Genomic DNA, 17466 nt, shown 5'->3' on the forward strand with positions numbered 1-17466 from the left:
ATAACGCGGCCGCCGGCGGTGCCGCCGCGGGATGCGGGGCGGCCGGCTGCTCCGCGCTCCCGACGCTCCGGTTTTCCCCCCCGTACCGGTTGCTCTCCCGTAAAGGGTGGCAGGACGCGAGGACGGCTCGGCGCTGCGGCACGGGGACGCCGCCCGCGGCACCAGCTGTCGCCCGGCCGCCCCGCGAATCGCTCCCGAATCCTGGAAGCGAGGCCGGATCCGTCTCTGCCTCCGGCTCGCGGCGGGGCAGGGCGGCACAGGGACTCCTCCTTGGGCCAACAGAGGCGGGCGAGCGGCCGCGCCGCCAGCTCCGGGCGGAGGCCGCGCCACGGGCCGAGCCGCACGCAGAGGTTCAACGGCCCCGGCTGGGGCGAGGGGGCGAAGGGATCGGACCGAGGCCGCGCAGGGCGGCGGTGGCGGAGGAGGAGGAGCAAACGCGGAGCGGCCGCCGCGGCTTCCCGAGGCAGCCGGTGGGGGAACCCCGCTCCCGGGGAGGCAGCGAGCATCCGTGCCCGGCTCTGCCGCGTCCTTCCACCCCCACCGGTGCAAGGCTAGATTTCCCACGGGATTTCTCCAGGCAGTGCCCTGGCTTGGCTCCCTCCGGAGTTGGGTATCCGGAGCGCTCCCCTGCCAGGGCGTGCGGTAGCTAGGGAACGCAGGACCAGGGGAACTGGCTTGTTGTGGCGCTGGAAAGCTCCGGCTGGGCAAAAGCCGGAGCAGCGCGGTTATCCGCATGGCACTGCCGGGGTCGCGTGCCTGCCAAAGGCCCGGGAAAAGCAGCGAGGGATTTCCCAGGTGGCCTCCTTCCACCCCTCCCCACTATTTGCACCCGCTTTCCTGCACGCAGGCGGGTGTTTTTCCCAGGCTCGCGGGGTCAGCGGCCTCCCTGCCCTCCCAGCCGGAGCAATGCCAGGAATGTACCTGGGAAGAGGCAGGGCTTTGCGGGATGGGAAGGGGGGAAGCGGAGAGCCGGGCAAGCGGCTCTGCCGGCGCAGGGTGACCTTGGGCGTAGCTCTGTTTCGTGTCCTTTCCCCTAAGCGATGCCGTTCGGGTCAACCGCTTCCGAAACGAAAGGGAAGCGGCTGCCCCGGCATCACCCCTCCTTTTGCCCCTTTCCCAGCGCGAGCCTCCGTGGAGAAGCCCCGCGCGTAGACGGCAGCCGCCGGGCGACCCGCCGACTCCGTCGCCTCTTGGCGGCTCTTCAGGCCCGGCCGAGCTCCGAGCCGCCCCCTTTCCGCGCGAGGCACCCCCGGAGCGGAGGAAATTCCTCAGGCCTGACGTGATGCGAAACGCCAGCGCCGCGGCCCCGGCCGCCCCCTCGCCCGCCCCAACCTCGCCGGGCCCTTTCCCAAACCCAGGTTCCCCCCCCCCTGCTCCTTCCCCGTAGCATCCCCCCTTCCCCAACCCCCCCCCTTCCCTCTTTTTTTTTTTTTTTTTTCCCTGCTTTTTAGACATTGTAACCCGAGAGGCTGGAAATGCAGCGCCTTTCATCTTCCATTTCCCACATCCTGAGAGTCTGGGGAGCCGGAGCCCACCCAGCTGCAGGAATCCCAAGTATGTGGCTCCCTCCACCTCCCCGCTGCCCCCCCGGCCGCCCCCCGCGCGCCTCCATTCACAAAGCGGATTAGGCACGCCGCCGGCCCCGCGCGCCCCTCCGCCGAAAAGCCCGCGCTCGGAGCCCACCAAAAAAACGCTAAAAAAAAATTTATTTTAAATATTTCCCCCCCACACACCTCGGATCTGGGCCTGGGAAACGGCACCCAAAGCAGCCGGAGGCGGTGGGGAGGGGGATCAGGGGGCTCGGTGCCCCCCAGGGCTGCAGGATCCGCAGCCGCCGCGGAGGTCAGAGCATCTTTGCCGGCGAAGGGCCGGCGTTTTCCCGCGGTGGCTCGAGGCTCGCGCCAGCGAAACCGCAGCCTTTTTTTGGGGGTCGGGGCCGTAATCCCCGGGGAATGCCGCCCTCCCGCCTGCGGGGTGGTCCCCTCCGGAGGGGGGATGCTCGTGCGGCCGCTACGAGGTTGGGCTCCGCTCGGCCTGGCGGCAGCTCCGCTGCTTTGGCCCCGGCGCAGTCCAGCTACGGCACACGCCGCCTTTTCCACCCGCTGTGGCTGCTGCAAATCTGCTCCCGGCCACCAGCCCCGGGGAATTGCCCCTCTCCCCCCCCCCCCCCCCCCGGTTCCGGCCCATTTTCACGTCGTTGCTCATCCTGGAGCCGAGCCTCCAGGGCAGGGCAGGAGGGCAGGGAATGCAAAAAAAAATAAAGAAGGAAACTGGGAAAAGCAACACTGCAGCTCCAAGGGCCCAGCACGGCAATCAAGCGATAAAGCAGTAATTAAGCCTGATTATCATGCAAGGCAGCCCCGGTTAGACTGGAATGCCGCCGAAGAGCCCCGAAAGCTGCCGGGATTGTTTGCGGCGCGGAGAACTGATCTTTTTGATGTCTGCCCGGAGCTGCTCTCCGGCGGGATCTGTTCCCCCGCGGTGCAATGTGCCACCCCAGGGGGACCGGGTGGCAGGTCCTGCATCTCCCTGCTCCCGGTGCATGGTCCCCCTTGGGTTTTTCCTCCTGGCAGGCTCCGTGCGATCTCCTCCCGGAGCTACTAGCGTGCTGCCAGCTCCCTGGGGCTCACGCCAGGCCTCGCGTTGGCCCCGAGATGGCAAAATCGCCGGCAAAGCAGCGCCGAGCGGCCTGGCTGGCCGGGGCTGCTGCCGCCGCCTCCCCCAGCTTTTATCCGGGTGGAAGCAGGTTGGAAAAGAGGTTGTTGCTCCAGGGAGGCGCAAGGCAGGTAGCGAGCGGGATGGGGTTTGTTTCATGCTGTTCTGAATGACACACGCTGATTGCATCAAGCCGGGACCGGCAAAGCCCAGGCTGACGGAAGGGAAAGGTGAATATGCAGGCCGAGCTTTGGGTGAAAAAGTGCCTCTGAGTCCTCGATTTGGGAAAACTGAGGTGTTTCTGGGTGGGTTGTTCTGGAGAGGGAAGGATGCAGCCGGGAAGGAGGACAGAGCGCCCGCAGCTCAGCTGTTCCCATGGCTCAGCCGTTCCCTGGGAGCAATCCGCATCCCTTCCCGGGCACTACTTTAAGCGTGCTCAGCCCTGGAGGTGTCTCATCTCCGAGACGCGGGATGGGTTTTCTTTTTTCCCCCCCGATCCGGAGGGTCTCGCCGGCAGGCTGCAACCCCTCGGCGCTGGCAGGACGAGCCGTCCGCTGACTCAGAGAAACGAGCGCTTGGGCAGCTTTACGCACACGGATGATTTGGCCCCAAATCATCCGGGTTGCAAGACGCGCTGCTCCCTCTGACACTAATTAGCAGCTCGGCCGGCGCGAGGGAGACGGATGCGCCCGCCTGCCTGCTCCGGAGGAGGTCGGAGGAAGGCAGCCCCTAGGAAAGCCCTGCCGCTCCCCGGGCGAGCTTTGTTTGTAAATAAAGAGCCTCCGTTTCCAGGGCAGCCCGTTGGGCACCTTTCATCATCGCGGCAAGGAATTTGATAATGAGTTTTGGGGCCAGATGCTGAGTCACTTCACGCCGGTGCTGAACGTTGACTCACGTAAACCAGGCGCCTCGAACCTGCCCAGGCTTCGGGTGGGAATAACGCCGGAGAAACGCGTTTCCCTGCCCTCTTTCTCCTCCGCCCTGAGCTTGCATCACCCCAAATCATAACAACAATAATAATAATAAAAACAAAACAAGAAGGAAAGGAGAAAGGGCTGCTGCGTCTTTCCCAAAACAAAAACGTAGAAACCAAACTTGGGGGACAGGATGGGGGGAAAAAAAGGGGTTCGAGCCCCCTGCAGAGCATCCGCCGCCCCCGAGGCCGGAAGGGCCTGAAAGGTGCAGGACGGGCGTGGGAAAGCGCGGGAAGCGCGGGGCATCCGCTCCGGCATCCGTCCCGCGCTGGGCAGCCGGCAGATGGGGAAGAGCAGAGATGCTCCAGGAAAAAGCCTGTTTGGAAGCTGCCCGGCGTGGCGCTCGCTCTTGCGGCGGGGCGAGACGAGCAGCCGCTTGGCGCTTATCTTATTCTGGGGAACTGTTTGCAAATCGATAACGCCGTTGGGGTTTTACTCAGTAAGCGGCCGGAGCAGCTGTGTGTTGTTGGGTTTCTTTTTGTTTTCTTTTTTTTTTTTTTTTGAAGACGTACTAAAAGAGACCGGCGCTCACCAGCCTTTCCAGTAAAACCCATTAGATTTCAGCAATTCATTCCACAAGTATGTGTGGGATGCTGGGAACTCCTTGGTCTCGCGCAGGCACAGCAGCCCAGATGGGCTTCGTCTGTAATAATTTAGCTCCCAGTGGCTGGAGCTCTTTGCTCTAAATGCTAATAGAGTGAGTAATCAGAAACCTACATCCAGTAAATTATTTATCTTATCTCTGGAACTCAGCAAAGCATTTCAGCCAGTAACTTCTGTGGAAAAGGGGAGGAAAAAAAAAAAAAGGGTTGTTAGTCAAGAACCCCCAGCTGGAATCTCCACTTTTACTAGAAAAGGGAAAAGTTCAGGCACCGTTTTGCTTGTGGGTACTAGGAAGCGATGCAGTAATGACAATACCGGCGCGAGGCGAGCCAAACTCTTCAAAAACGGGGCCTGGGCGATGCCGGCTGCTATCGCCAGACAGTCCCTTAATGCAAAAAGTCAAAGCCACCTTTTGGGATGTTTCCCTGGATTTGGACCAGGAAAGGAAGCGCCCGCATTGCTACAGAACAGGATCCCAAACAGGCTGAACTGCTCGTGCCGCCGTCTTCCACCCGCTGCCAATAAAAACGGTGAATCGTCTTTTACTGTCCCGGCCCCAACGCGGCCGGGGCGCTTTTACGGCCCCCGTCGCTGCCTGGGTGCACAGGGGGGTCTGTGAGCCCGGCCGCAGCCCGTCGCGCACGGGGCGCTGTTCCCATTTTACAGATGGGAAGGTGCGGGGCACGGGGGCTGCAGTTTCCCAAGAACCGGGGAAATTTCAACTCCTCGCGTCCACCCGGCCTTTTTCCGGAGCAGCGGCGGGAGAAGCCAGGGGGATTTTCCTTCTTTTTGCCTCCATGGCCCGCCGAGTCGAATCTCCCAAGCTACAGTCGTCCGGCAGGTAGGGAAACCCAACGTCCGCTGAGGAGCAAATCCTGCCGCAACAGCCCAGAAGACGTGGTGGCCCCGACGTCCCCGGCGGAGCAGGAGCCCTCGGAGATGCTCCTGGGGACGCCGGGCCCACTCGCTTCGTTCACCTTTTGCACTTCTCCCGGTCCAAGGCTTAGTCAGCGGCACCGGCGTTGGCAGCCGGTTTCACTTTCAGGTTGATGCAACCTGCCGCTGCAGCCAAGCGGCGTTTGTTTGTTTTGAAAACAGCTGTTCCTGCCCCGACTTGCTTATAATAAAATTCCGGCGGGCGAGATTTTGGGCCGCCCTTCGGAGTGGCTCCAAGGCCGCTCGGACCCAGCGCGGATTCGGGGGCCGCAGGGTGGGAAGCGTGACCTCCCCGGAGCCGCTGCGGACCGGCCCGCTTCAGGCAGAGGCCACTGCGTGGAGAAGGTATTTTTAAAAAGGAAATCGCCTTAAAAAGTTTTATTTATTTCCAAATATTTTTATTTATTTTTTAACAGCTTGCACACACGTGCGCTCGCACCTGCAGGGATATTAGGTACACCCAAGTGCGTGTGCACAAGCGTACGGCAGTGTACGGCTGCACACCCTGCCCGTGTGTATCCACACACACACGCACACGGGTACACACAGACACCCCCACGCCTGTGCACACACACACGCACAACCCACGGAGGAATCGCACACGCGTTCACAGTACCCATGTGCCTGTCAAATGCACAGTATCCATGTGTTGCACAGCCTGTCACACACCTGGTACCCCCGTGTCTCACACACAACCTGTCACATGGCACCTCCATCCCTCACACACAACCTGTCATGAACATGGTACCCCCATGTCACACACAGAACCTGTCACTCCCATGGTACCATCTCACACATGACCGGTAACACACATGGTACCCCCATCCCTCACACGCAGCCTGTCACACTCACAGTACCCCCATCCCTCACACACGACCTGTCACACGGTACCCCCGTGTCTCACACACAACGTGTCACACACACGGAACCCCCGCGTCTCACACACAGCCCGTCACCCCCGCCCCCCCCCCCCCCCGCGCGCTGTGCGCTCACACAATGCCCCGCACGTCACGCCGCCCCCGCGTGCCCTCACAATGCCCCCCGCGCGCGCCGCCTCGCAACGGGAGCCCCGGCGACCGCGTCCCCCGGCGACCGCGTCCCCCGGCGATCGCGTCCCCAAACGGCGGCCCGCACGCAGCCCCGCGACCCGCGGCGCGCGATGCGGCCCCACAAAACGCGCTTGCCCTGCCCCCGCCCCGCCTTTGGCGCCTTTTCCTTCCCGCCACGTCGTGGCCGGCCGCGGCCCCTCCGGCGGGCGGGCCGCGCCCGCGGCGGCGCCCCATTGGCTGCGGCACGGTGGGGCAGGAGGGGCAGGCGGGGCAGGAGGGGCGGCCCCCGCGGCGCGGCACGGCGCGGCACGGCGCGGCGCCGCCCCGCGGCTCTCCCCGTCCCGTCCCCGCCCCCCGCTACTCCCGCGGCCGGCGCGGGGCCGCCGCGCCACACGGGAGCCCGGCAGCGCGCGGAGCAGCCGCGCCGCGCCCGCTCCCGCTCCCGCTCTCGCTCTCGCTCCCCGCTCTCGCCCCCCTCTCCCGGCCCGGCTCCTCGCCCCCTCCCCGCCCGCCCGCCCCACCTGCCGCGTCGCTGCCCGCCCGCCCGAGCCGCGTCGCTGGCGCCCCGTCCGGTTCGGGTGGTGCCGGCGCCGGCGCCGGCCCTGGAGCCGGGCGACGGGGCCGGGATGCTGCTCTCCAAGATCAACTCGCTGGCCCACCTGCGCTCGGGGCCCGGCGGCGAGCTGCATGCGGCCAAGCTGCAGCCAGGTGAGGCGCGGTTCGGTCCGGTTCGAGCCCCTCCGGGGAGCGGGAGGAGGAGGAGGCGGCGGGGAGCGGGGTGGGGGGGGGGAGGTTGTGTCCCGGTTCGGTTGGGCTCGTCTCGGCGCGGTCCCGCGGCGGCGGCGTGCTGACGGCGCTGCCTCGCCCGCAGGCAAGGAGAAGGAGCCGCTGGAGAAGCTGTACCAGGTGGGCCCGCTGCTGGGCAGCGGCGGCTTCGGCTCGGTCTACTCGGGCGTCCGCCTCTCCGACAGCGCCCCGGTAAGTGCCGGGCCGGGGGGCGGCGGGGCGGCGGGGAGGGGGGGGAGCCCGGCCGGGAGGGCGCCGCGCTCAGCCCGCCGCTCCCTTTGCCTTGCAGGTGGCCATCAAGCACGTGGCCCGCGACCGCATCTCCGAGTGGGGCGAGCTGGTGAGTGCCGGGGGGGCGAGGGGGCACCGGGAAGGGAGGGAGGAGGGGGGGGTCCGTGCCCCGGTGCGGCGGCGCTGACCCCCCCCCCCCCTCCCCGTCCATCGCTCCGCAGCCCGGCGGCACCCGCGTGCCCATGGAGATCCTGCTGCTGAAGAAGGTGGGCTCGGGCTTCCGCGGGGTCATCCGCCTCCTCGACTGGTTCGAGCAGCCCGACAGCTTCGTGCTGGTGCTGGAGCGGCCCGAGCCCGCGCAAGACCTCTTCGACTTCATCACGGAGCGCGGCGCCCTGCCCGAGGAGCTGGCGCGGGGGCTCTTCCGCCAGGTGCTGGAGGCCGTGCGGCACTGCCACAGCTGCGGCGTCCTGCACCGCGACATCAAGGACGAGAACATCCTCGTCGACCTCGCCACCGGCGAGCTCAAGCTCATCGACTTCGGCTCCGGCGCCCTCCTCAAGGACACGGTCTACACGGATTTCGACGGTGAGCCCGGGGCTGTGCAACCCCCCCCCCCCCCCCCCGCCTCCCTCCCGGCTTGCGGCCGGCTGCGCTGCAAAGTTTTTATATTTTATTTCATTTTATTCGATTCTTGTCATGGGGTGCGTGTTGTGAAACGGGAGCCGGCGCTACTGGCAGCATCAGCCCGGACACCCAACCTGCTTTTTTTTGGGGGGGGGGGGGGGGAACCCTACAAAAACAGCCGCCGTGGGGTGGGGTGCGGTGGGGGGTTGCAAAACCCGGGTGCGGGGCCGGGTTGCATTGCAGCCGCGGAAGGGCTCGGGCTGCTCCGCGCCCCTTGTTTGCCTGGCCTTTATTTTTTTTATTTTTGCCGTTGGGGGGGGTGGGGTTTTTCCCCCCCTCCCTTGGGTATTTTTTTTCTTTTATTTTTTTCTCTTTTTTTGCATGTAACGGTCGGGGCCCCGGGCCTTCCCCGCGCCAGTGCTGCCCCCTTCCGGCACCGGCGGCTTTTTTTTACAACCTAAAGTTTGTAAACAAGAGTCACGTGGTGGCGGGCGGGTCGCACCGATCCCGGTCCCTTCCTCCCCCCCCTCCCCCCCCCCCCAACCAGACCCGGTGCACAGCGGCGCCCGGGCAGGGGTCTGCGCCCCCCCCGGCCCCCCCGGGGCTTTGGGAGGGGGCCGCGTCGCCCCGCGCGGCATTTTGCATCCGGCGGGTTGCGGTGCGCAGGGAAGGGCGTTTGCTCCGCGCGCCGGCTTCGGTGCCAGCTGCCTGCGCCCTGCCGTGACGCCGCTGTTGCTAAACGGCAGCTGGGAGGTGCGAATCTCGCCATCGGGTGCTGAAGTGTCAACCGGGGTGAACGTGACTGGAACTACCCTGCTGACGTTTAAAAACCAAACGTTTCCTCCCCGGCACCGGTTCGCGCTGGCGCTCTGAGAGATGCCAGCTCTTCCCCGCGTGACGAGTCCCTCCGGTCTCTTGCAGGCACTAGGGTGTACAGTCCTCCGGAGTGGATCCGCTACCATCGCTACCACGGCCGCTCGGCAGCGGTGTGGTCCCTGGGCGTGTTACTCTACGACATGGTCTGCGGAGACATCCCCTTTGAGCACGATGAAGAGATCGTGCGGGGCCAGGTGTACTTCCGGCAGAGGGTCTCTCCAGGTGGGCACGTGGGGTTTTTTTGCCTCGGGGAATAGCACGCGTTAGGAGATGATGCTGGATACGCAAGCGTCCAGCTCCTACCAGCTAGGGAGGGTTTTGTTCTCTCCTTTCGGTTAGCTGGAGGATGGAGAAGGGGGGCACTTGTCTTGCCATCCCTGCCTGCTCTCCTCCAAAAATGGTAATCGATGTATTTGGGTGTTGGGAGCAGCCCTGAGCGCAGCTGGGATAATGTGGATGGTGACACGAGAGGGGCAGGAGTCCCAGCCTTCCCAGCCTGACCCTTGGTTTCTCTCCCCAGAATGCCAGGATCTCATCAAATGGTGTTTGGCCTTGCGACCCTCAGACAGGCCATCTTTCGAAGACATTTTAAACCATTCTTGGATGCAAGGTGTCCACCTACCGCAGAAGACAGCAGAGATCCACCTGCACAGTCTGCTCCAGGAGTCCAGCAAATAACTCCTTGCATCTCTTGGCTGTAAAAACAAAAGAAAACAGAATTATTCTTCATGACTGTACAACTGAGTGGGGATTGTCACATGGGAACATCTACATCTCATTTTAGAACTAGACCACACTGAAGAGTCAAGTCATCCAAGAGCTGGTGGCCACGATCCAACCCAGGTATCCTGGACTTGAACTTAATGGACCTGTCTCCCTTGAAGTCTTGCCAGTCAACTTTTGGCGGTGTTTTATGGACGCTCCCACGAGTGTCCCTGGCCTGCTGAATTCGGGACTGTGAGAGGATCAGAGACGTTCTAGCGAGAAAAGCTTCAACCAGGGGAAACTGTTTTGGGGGTGGGGGGAGGGCGAATACCGTGTCCGAATAGCTGTCTCTCCTTCACTGTCACCGTATTCCGAGTGCCTTCAGTTGCAATCTGGGCTGTGCTGGAGGAAATACTTGAATCTTCCTACACTGCTGCTTTTTCCAAGACTTGCCTGGGTATATAGCTACTTCTTCCCTTTTCGACAAGGAAACAGGTCAGAAAAAACTTGGTCAGAAGAAACGTGGGAGCGAAGCGGACGACATCTCCTGGCTCCCGTGGCTTCCATCTCCTGGCTCCCGTGGCTTCCACAGTGTGCTGTCTTGTGTGAACTTTCTTTCTTGGGCTCCTTGCTTCCCATGCCCTCACGAATGCACAAACAATGCAACCCAGCTGAGCTGTAAATGTGTGTACAGAATTATACAGGAGCAAAGCTTGGTGTACAGTTGTTAATAATGGTAACATGTTACCTTTTTTTTTTCTTCTTCCAGTTTTTGTTTTTAATTTATTTTCATGGATTTGTTCGGGGCTTTTTTGTTTTGGTTTGTTTTTTTGTTTTGTTTTTTAAAGGAAAGGTCCTAGCCAGTAGAATAACTTATTTATTTATTTATAACTCATGTGGGTCCTTGACCCGTGCCTCGCTTCTACAGCTGCTGATCCCCGGGTTTCCCACGTGGGTCTCCCCTCCGTGTCCATCCTGCGTCCCTCTCCAGCCTCGCAGAGCGCTACTGTTCGATGTCCCGCCGCTGCGTGGAGCAGCCGCCTGCTTCCCGGCTGCCTGTAAATAATTCTGGTTGCTGTCGTTCCCTTCCACGTGCAGTTCTCAGTTTGCAGATGAGTTTTGGTTTTTCCCCCCCGGCTGGGGCTGGGGGTGTCCTGTGCGCGTGGGTACCCAAGCGCTCTTGTCGCTGAGCCGTGGGGGGAGCGGGCCGGGGCTGTCCGTACTGTCGAGTCTGTACGTGTAACCAGTGTGTAGCCAGCGGGTTTTTGTTAATAGTTAATATTGTACAGGGGAATTCAGAAAACTTATTTTTTTTATACATGCGGTTTTAAATAAAAATGAGTTACTTGATTCCATGGTGACATCTCTTATTGCGGGCCGCGCACCCAGAGGAAAGCCGGGAACAAGCGAGCAGGCTACCAGCGACCGGAGGATCCTGACGGCACCGTTGCGAGCGCATCAGGTTGTCTCTGGCTGGAGCGAGCTCGGGTTCGCGCTCCTCCCCACGGAGAGGTGAGAGTAGGGAATGAGAGTATCGCCGCGCTCGCTGCAGCCGAGACAAACTCCAAAGGTCCCACCCAGAGACCGGCCAAGCCGAAAGCCACCCGGCAAGGGCTGGATCTGGCCCTCCGCAGGGTGCGTGGAGTTTCCAGCGCCGGCCGCTCCTGGCGAGTCCCCTGGGAGAGATCAAAGGGGTGCGGAGCCCTTCTCCTTCCCATTCCTCCGCAGGTGGCCGCGCTGCTGGTGGGGAGCATGTGCCAGGAGCAGCACGTAAACAAACATCAAAGCGACCTTGTGAAATGCCGGATGTTGTCAGCCAAATTAAGCTTCGGTAACGCGGATCCTGTTGCTCCGGCTCTGTCAGCGCGCGGCGTGTATTGCATGCTGGGTGCCGGTGGGTTAAGAAAGCCGCCCGAGGACTGTCCCCACCTCCAGAGCGGCTGCGGCTAGCGCAGAGTTAGAGGAAGCCGATGTTCAGATTACGAGAAGTTGGGTGCTATCAGTCAGCAGTGGTAACTCCTCGCTCGAGCTTTTACCCTTCAAACTGTCAAACCCCATTGCCCAGCTCCACGGTGCTTTGAGTTTCGGGGGTGTCGGTTGTTTTGCTCGTGTGTTTTAATGAGCCTAATTTTAAAGCCTTGCTCTCACTTCCCTGGCCTCGGTCTCTTCCCCTTCGGTTGTACTGGGGAGCACCTGCAGCCGCCCCGAAGCGTTGGGAGGTCTCCGGTTCGGCAGTCATCCGGGCTCGTGCATCTTTGGAGCCTGTTTCCCTCCCTGCAGGTCACGTCGCAAACCTCCCAGCCAGGTCTGACCCCGAGCACCGGGACCGTCCTTCCTGGCTGCGCCTCTCTTTGCCCCGCGGGTTTCTCGTTGGAAAACCCAGGCGCCCTTTCGGGGGCCCCCTGCCTTTGCCCCCTGCGACACCTCGGAGCCTCGTGGGGTGACCTGACGCCCGCTGCGTCGCTGCCCTTGGAGGAAAGCGTTAACTGGGCTGGTTTGTTTTGCTTTGCTCACTCTCAGCTGCATCTTTCATCTCTTCCTCGGGGCTGCTAGAAGCAGGAAGCGCAGCTCCAAACGGCTTCAAAGTTTTCAGGCCTATTTTGAGCTGTGGTTTGCATTTAACCTCCTCTCTCTCTTTCCCTCTGGACCATCCGGGAAGTCGCTCTTACACGAAAGCAAAACTCTCCGCGGCGCTGCCTGGCCTGGAGAGGAGCCCCAAGCCCTGGCACTGTGGCTGTTGTCCCATCCTGTGTCCCCCCCCGCCCGTGCTGGGGCCTCCGGACCTCGGCGGGCGTCGCTATCGCAGCCGCCCCTGCTCCGGGCCGAGCACGGCCCACCCTTCCCGTAAACACTCGCTAACTGCTGCCGCCTTTCTTGGAAAACCCGCGGCCGAGCGGGTCCGGCGCGCCGAGCTGCACAGGGGCTGCGGCACCGATAGCCGCTTCGGTTTTGCCTTCTCTAGCTGCTCTCATTGCATTTGAGCCGGGGTGATGGTTGCTGGAGACTCGGGTGTCCGGAAAGGTTAAATCACCCCCAACCCCCCCGGCTGGTCTGCAGCGTTGGGGTATTTTCCTGTCTCCCCTCCAGCAGCAAGTGTCCTTTGCACGCTCAAAGCGTGAGCCGGGGCTGGGCTCTCCCCGTTCCCTTCACCTTTCTTCCTCTCTCTTTTTTTCTCTTGGCCCTCCCTGTCTCTCATTTTTCCTTCACTGTGTCTGTAAGGAGCGAGAGGCCCTCGGGAAACAGCGCTTCTGCCACCTGCGTCCACTCCCTGGCCAGCAAGTCCTGAACCTGCTGGCCAGCTGCCACCAAACCCGGCAGCGGGTGCAGGGGGCTGGAGAAGAGGAAAAGGCCCTTTTAGCCACCCCCAACACACACATATGTATGTCGGGGGGCTACACTTAAATATTGATTTCAATAAGCTCAGGGATGAGGGTCTACGTGGGATGGCACCGTTGGGAAGCATCCGTAGGGAGGGACCTGGTGCAGGACAGTTCGGTTCCTCCTCCCGGCAAGGACTCAGTCGTTTGCTGCCCTTCGGGGCCGTCAGCCACCCCAAGAGGGGACAAGAGGTTGGTCCTTCCCTATAGCCCCCTTCCCTTTGGAAAGCAAAAAAAAGGATGAAACAGGACCAGGATGAGATTTCAGGCCCTTTGGCCTCCTGTTCTGGGAGTGCTGGAGTCGCAAGGAGCATTGAGGACTTGTGAAGGGCCAGCACTCATCACACCTCTGGCTTCCTTGGGCAATGGATGGGGCTACCAGCTACAGCTGTGAACATCTGTCCCCAGCGGAAGCTGCTCGGCCGCTTGGAAAGGACTAGCCAGGGAAGCCTGGAGTCACTCGGGGAGGCAGAGCAAACGGGACGTTTATTTTCCACGTTTTTCTGGGGACTGAAGATCAACAACAGCCAAACGCCCGACACAGCTGAAAAACAGCGCGTGAGCAGCGAGCAGAAAAGCTGCCTGGGGAGCGGGCCAGGCTCATCGCGGGGACCGTGTAACTGGGTCACCTCCGGAGAGGCAGGAGACTCCCAGGGAGTTTGCCCTGCATCCTGTCACGGGGAAAACATCCAGCTGCCCCCAAGGCAGCAGCCGAAACCCTTTGGCCGGAGCCCTTCTCGGCACCGTGAGTCACACGAGCTATTTTAGACGCCTGCCTCGGGATGAGGTGGATTATCGGCAAACCAGGTGTCCCATGGCTTCAGCTCCCCGGGAACGAAGCCTCGCGGAAGCCAGTCTCCGAGTGCTTTCCAGCCGGCCCATGTGGCAACAGCATTATCTCCGCAGGGCACGTGGGGAAACTGAGGCACGGCATCCCGACTTGCTGGAGACCTTTTGCGGCTGAGCTTAGGAGCAGGGATCAGGCCTGCCCTATCGCTCCCGCCAATTAAATGATAGATAGCCTAGAGAAAGCGCAAACACCCAGCAAAAGTGAGCGCTTCCCGGGTTTTTTTAGGGGTGTCCGGGCTCTTTGCACAGAGTGGGAGAGCCTCGGCTGAGCTCCCGGTGTGGCTTAGCCCCTGTGTGCTTTTGGTCTGCATCGGGGGTCCCGTCCCCAACAGCCACCGAAAGCCCTGGGCTGCAGAGGCGAGTGGGGCCAGGTGCTGGTTTCAGGCACCTGGAGCCCTGCTCGAGACCGCGTCTCGTGTTTCGGCTTGGTAAAGCCGGGGGGATTTTACACTGACCTTCCCGAGAGCAGGATCGGCGACATGCTGAAACGGCATCGCTTGTCCCTAGGGTTGCTGGGGTTTTGCATGAGGAAAAAACACTTCATTGACGTTTGAAAAAAACAAAAAACAAAAAACCCCGCCTTTCCACTGCGTAAAGTTGAGTCAAATTAGCAACTTCAGCTATAAAAAGATATTTTTGGAAGGGGGGGGGAATCAAAGTGTTTCTTTCACCTTTTCCCAGGCTTTTTGTCCCCTTCCTCCCAGGTAATATTCTCATGTCCTTAATCACTATGTTTATTGCGGTTAGGAGGGGGTTAAGCGACCCGAAAAATGAAACAAAAGCTCTGGTTTCAAACCGAAGCAGCCATTTCAGTTAACCTGAAACGACACAGAGGCTCGTGCATGCGCGCGCGTGTGTTTGAAGGAGAGAGCGGGCTGCGGGGAAGGCGCTCGCCCCGCCGCGAAAGCCGTGAGAACAGCAGCAGCAGCAGCAGCAGCAGCAGCAGCAGCCGCAGCAGCGAAATGTCATTTCAGGTCAAGCCGCGCCGAAACTCTTCCCCGCCCCGCTTCGCCTGGCCGCGGCAGGAGAGCGGGAGGCCGCGCAGTGCCGCCAGCCCTCGCAGCGAGGCCGGGCCCCCCGCTGCACCCGGCCTCCTGAGCCGGCGTTACCTGCCCCGGCGGAAATCGCCCCCGCGCTCCCGGCCGCGCGGCGCTGATGTGCCGCGACAGCCGTCAGCTCCGTACCGGGCTGCTGCGCGCGGCAGCTTGCTCTGTGCAACCCTCCTGGTGCACGTGTGCGCACGCGTACACGCGGGTGCATGGGCGCTTCGGTCCACGCATTTCCCCCCCCCCCCCCAAAAAAAAACCCACCCACGTGGGTCTGGTTCGGTTTGGCCCAGCTTGGCGACTGCAGCTGCCAGCTGAGACCTGACAGCACTCAGTACTCTGCTGGGGATGACAAGGATTTGATTTGAGTCCGTGGCATCCCTGCCGCCATCCCCTGGGTGGATTTTCTCTGCTGCTCTGCGTTTGGGGAGAGGACAGGGATGTGCGCAGAGCAGGACCAGGAGCCACCTCCCCCTGCCAGGGCGGAGGGGACACTCTCCTGTTTCCAAGCAAAGTCTTGGATAAAGGCAAAAGGTGAAGCGTGGGAAGATGATCTGTGGATTGCAGCAGAAAAGCGGGAGGTAAAACTCTTCCACCAAGCACCTGTCCCTCAGGCGGGTGACAGCAAAACCAACCCACCCAGCCTGGACGGAGGCGAGCGCGGAAAACCGAAGGTTTTCCAGGGACATGGGGACGCTGAAAAGGGGCTCGTGCAAATGAGCCCTGCCGAGCCCCAGCCCCAACCGCATCCCATGTCAGGGCCAATCCCTTGCAGAAATGTCGGGAGCGAGGCCTCCCTGCCCGGCTCGCTCTGCGGAGAGGGATGAGACCTGATCTCCCAGGGATGGGTCCCCTGGTGGGTCATGCTACGGGATGAAATGATTTGCAGTAACCCTGTTGGTCTGGCGTTTTTCAACCATGCACAAACTCCGGGTTGAAGGAGTGACTTTTCCACCCTGGATACCCGCACATTTGGACCAGATCCCTTCTGGGACCTTTGTTCATCCAATGCACCAGCTCCGGAGCAGGAGGGCTACGATCTCCCTGCAGCCGGGAGCCTTGCAACGCGCTGTTTTTTGCTAGCTATGAGTTTCCCTTCTCCGCTTGAGCCTCAGCATGGGAAAGGGAACCGATTCTTCGCTCCGGCCTTTCGTTCTTGTGCAGAATCGAAAGCTGCCGGCGCCCTTGGGCCACGCTCGGGGCTCGCTTCCCCTCACAGAGCTCTCCCCAGCCCCCGAGGGACAGGGGAAGAGCCATACCCGGGTCGTGGCGAGGCACCCAGGTGCCAGGCCCGGCCGGGCAGCGCCGCCAGCCGCGGGCCTGTGCCGCCCTCTGCCGTCAGCCGCCGTCCTCCCGGAATAAGGGGGGAAAAGATGCAGAAATGTTCCTTCTTTTTTTTTAATTTTTCTTTTTGAGCACCCTTTCACTTCCGGAGAGGCGCTCTCCGGGTAACAACTGTGCTTTTCCAGCGGTGCCCTTTCCTCCGAGCGTCCCGACCTCATCCCCGAAGGACTCCCCGGGCCGCCGCTGCTGGGGGGCAGGCTGCCCTTGGCACAGGTTGGGGAAACTGAGGCATTGACTCACTCGCCATCAAAGGGGCATGGCCGCGCCGGGGGTGCGACGTGCGGCCAGGCGGCTGCCCTTTAATGCCAGGATCGCGGAGGGCAGCTGTCTGCTTCCTGGCGCCCTCGGGAATACGAGCACCCTCAGGGGTGAATGTTTTACCCCGGGGCAGGCAGCAGGGACAAATGCAGAGGCAGTTTCTGGGCTGGTCAGGGCGATGCTGCCATGAGGCAAAAACAAGCATGAGGCGGCCCGTGGGGAAAATGGCGCGAGCGAGGCCCCGCTCCCGCCTCTGGCAGACGGATCAGACGGAGGAGAGACGAAGCCGAGCGGCATTTGGAGGCCGGTACCTCGCGCCTTGCCCCATGATGGCCACTCCCCTCACCCTGCTTGTCCTTATCAGGGGACACCCTGACAGCGGGTTGCTGGGGCACAGCCAAGCAGTTGGAAATGGCCCCAAGCGGCCTCACATCCTTGAGGGCGCCACAAAAACCATCGCGCTGGGCCGGCCGCCCCGAGGCGGCACAGGGATCCTGTCACGGCCCAGCCCTGACAGGCTCCCCCCCTACACCCCGCATGGTTTGGTCCAGCAGCAGCCAACCCCCCCCCCCGCCCCGTGGATGGTTTAACCCGCTCCCTCCCCCCGGCCGGCCGTTTACCCGCCTCTCCTCTGTGCCACCCCCCGCCCTCCGCCGATGGTTTCGCCCACCCACCCCTCCGCGCAGGAGGCTGGACGAGTCCGCCCGGTCCCCCCCCTCCGCAGCAGAAATGGTTTGTCCCCTTGCCCAGTGTGACGTTTAACCCTATCCGCCCGTCCTCCCCTCTCCAGGGCGGATGGTTTCTCCGTGTTCCCTAACCCAGGGAGGCAGCTCAGCCTCACAGCCGATTTTGGGCCCCCTCCATTCCCCTCAGTGCGAATGGTTCGCTCCATCCTCCCCCCCGCCCGGGGCGGAGATGGTTTATCCCCTCCTGCCCCGCATATGGTCTCTCCCGCCTTTTGCAGCTCCGCCCCAACTCCTGCTCGCCCCGCCTCTACCCGCGCGTCACGTCCCCCTCCCGCTCGCGATTGGCTGAGCCGCAGCGCCTTGAGCGAAGCGGCCAATGGCGGCGCTTCCCCCGCCCGGATCCAAGATGGCGCCGCCGGGGGCTGCAGGAGGGCGGCGGTGAGGCGGCCTGCGGGGGGCCGCCG

General features: G+C 62.2%; 1 protein-coding gene across 2 annotated transcripts; it reads left to right on the forward strand.

Annotated features, from left to right (window-relative positions):
• Window positions 1–6785: 6785 nt before the first annotated feature.
• PIM1 (Pim-1 proto-oncogene, serine/threonine kinase) lies at window positions 6786–10792 on the forward strand. Of its 2 annotated transcripts, XM_067310644.1 has the most exons (6): window positions 6786–6925; window positions 7089–7195; window positions 7293–7343; window positions 7456–7822; window positions 8783–8959; window positions 9258–10792. In XM_067310644.1, the coding sequence occupies exons 1-6, from the start codon at window positions 6844–6846 to the stop codon at window positions 9413–9415; spliced, it is 942 nt and encodes a 313-aa protein (XP_067166745.1). In that variant the 5' UTR covers window positions 6786–6843; the 3' UTR covers window positions 9416–10792. The 2 variants fall into 2 exon arrangements, with proteins under 2 accessions (XP_067166745.1, XP_067166746.1); XM_067310645.1 differs by lacking the exon at window positions 7089–7195 and having other exon boundaries at window positions 6831–6925.
• Window positions 10793–17466: the final 6674 nt, after the last annotated feature.

Source organism: Apteryx mantelli, chromosome 25, assembly GCF_036417845.1.
Source record: "Apteryx mantelli isolate bAptMan1 chromosome 25, bAptMan1.hap1, whole genome shotgun sequence".
Taxonomy (NCBI): Eukaryota; Metazoa; Chordata; class Aves; order Apterygiformes; family Apterygidae; genus Apteryx; species Apteryx mantelli.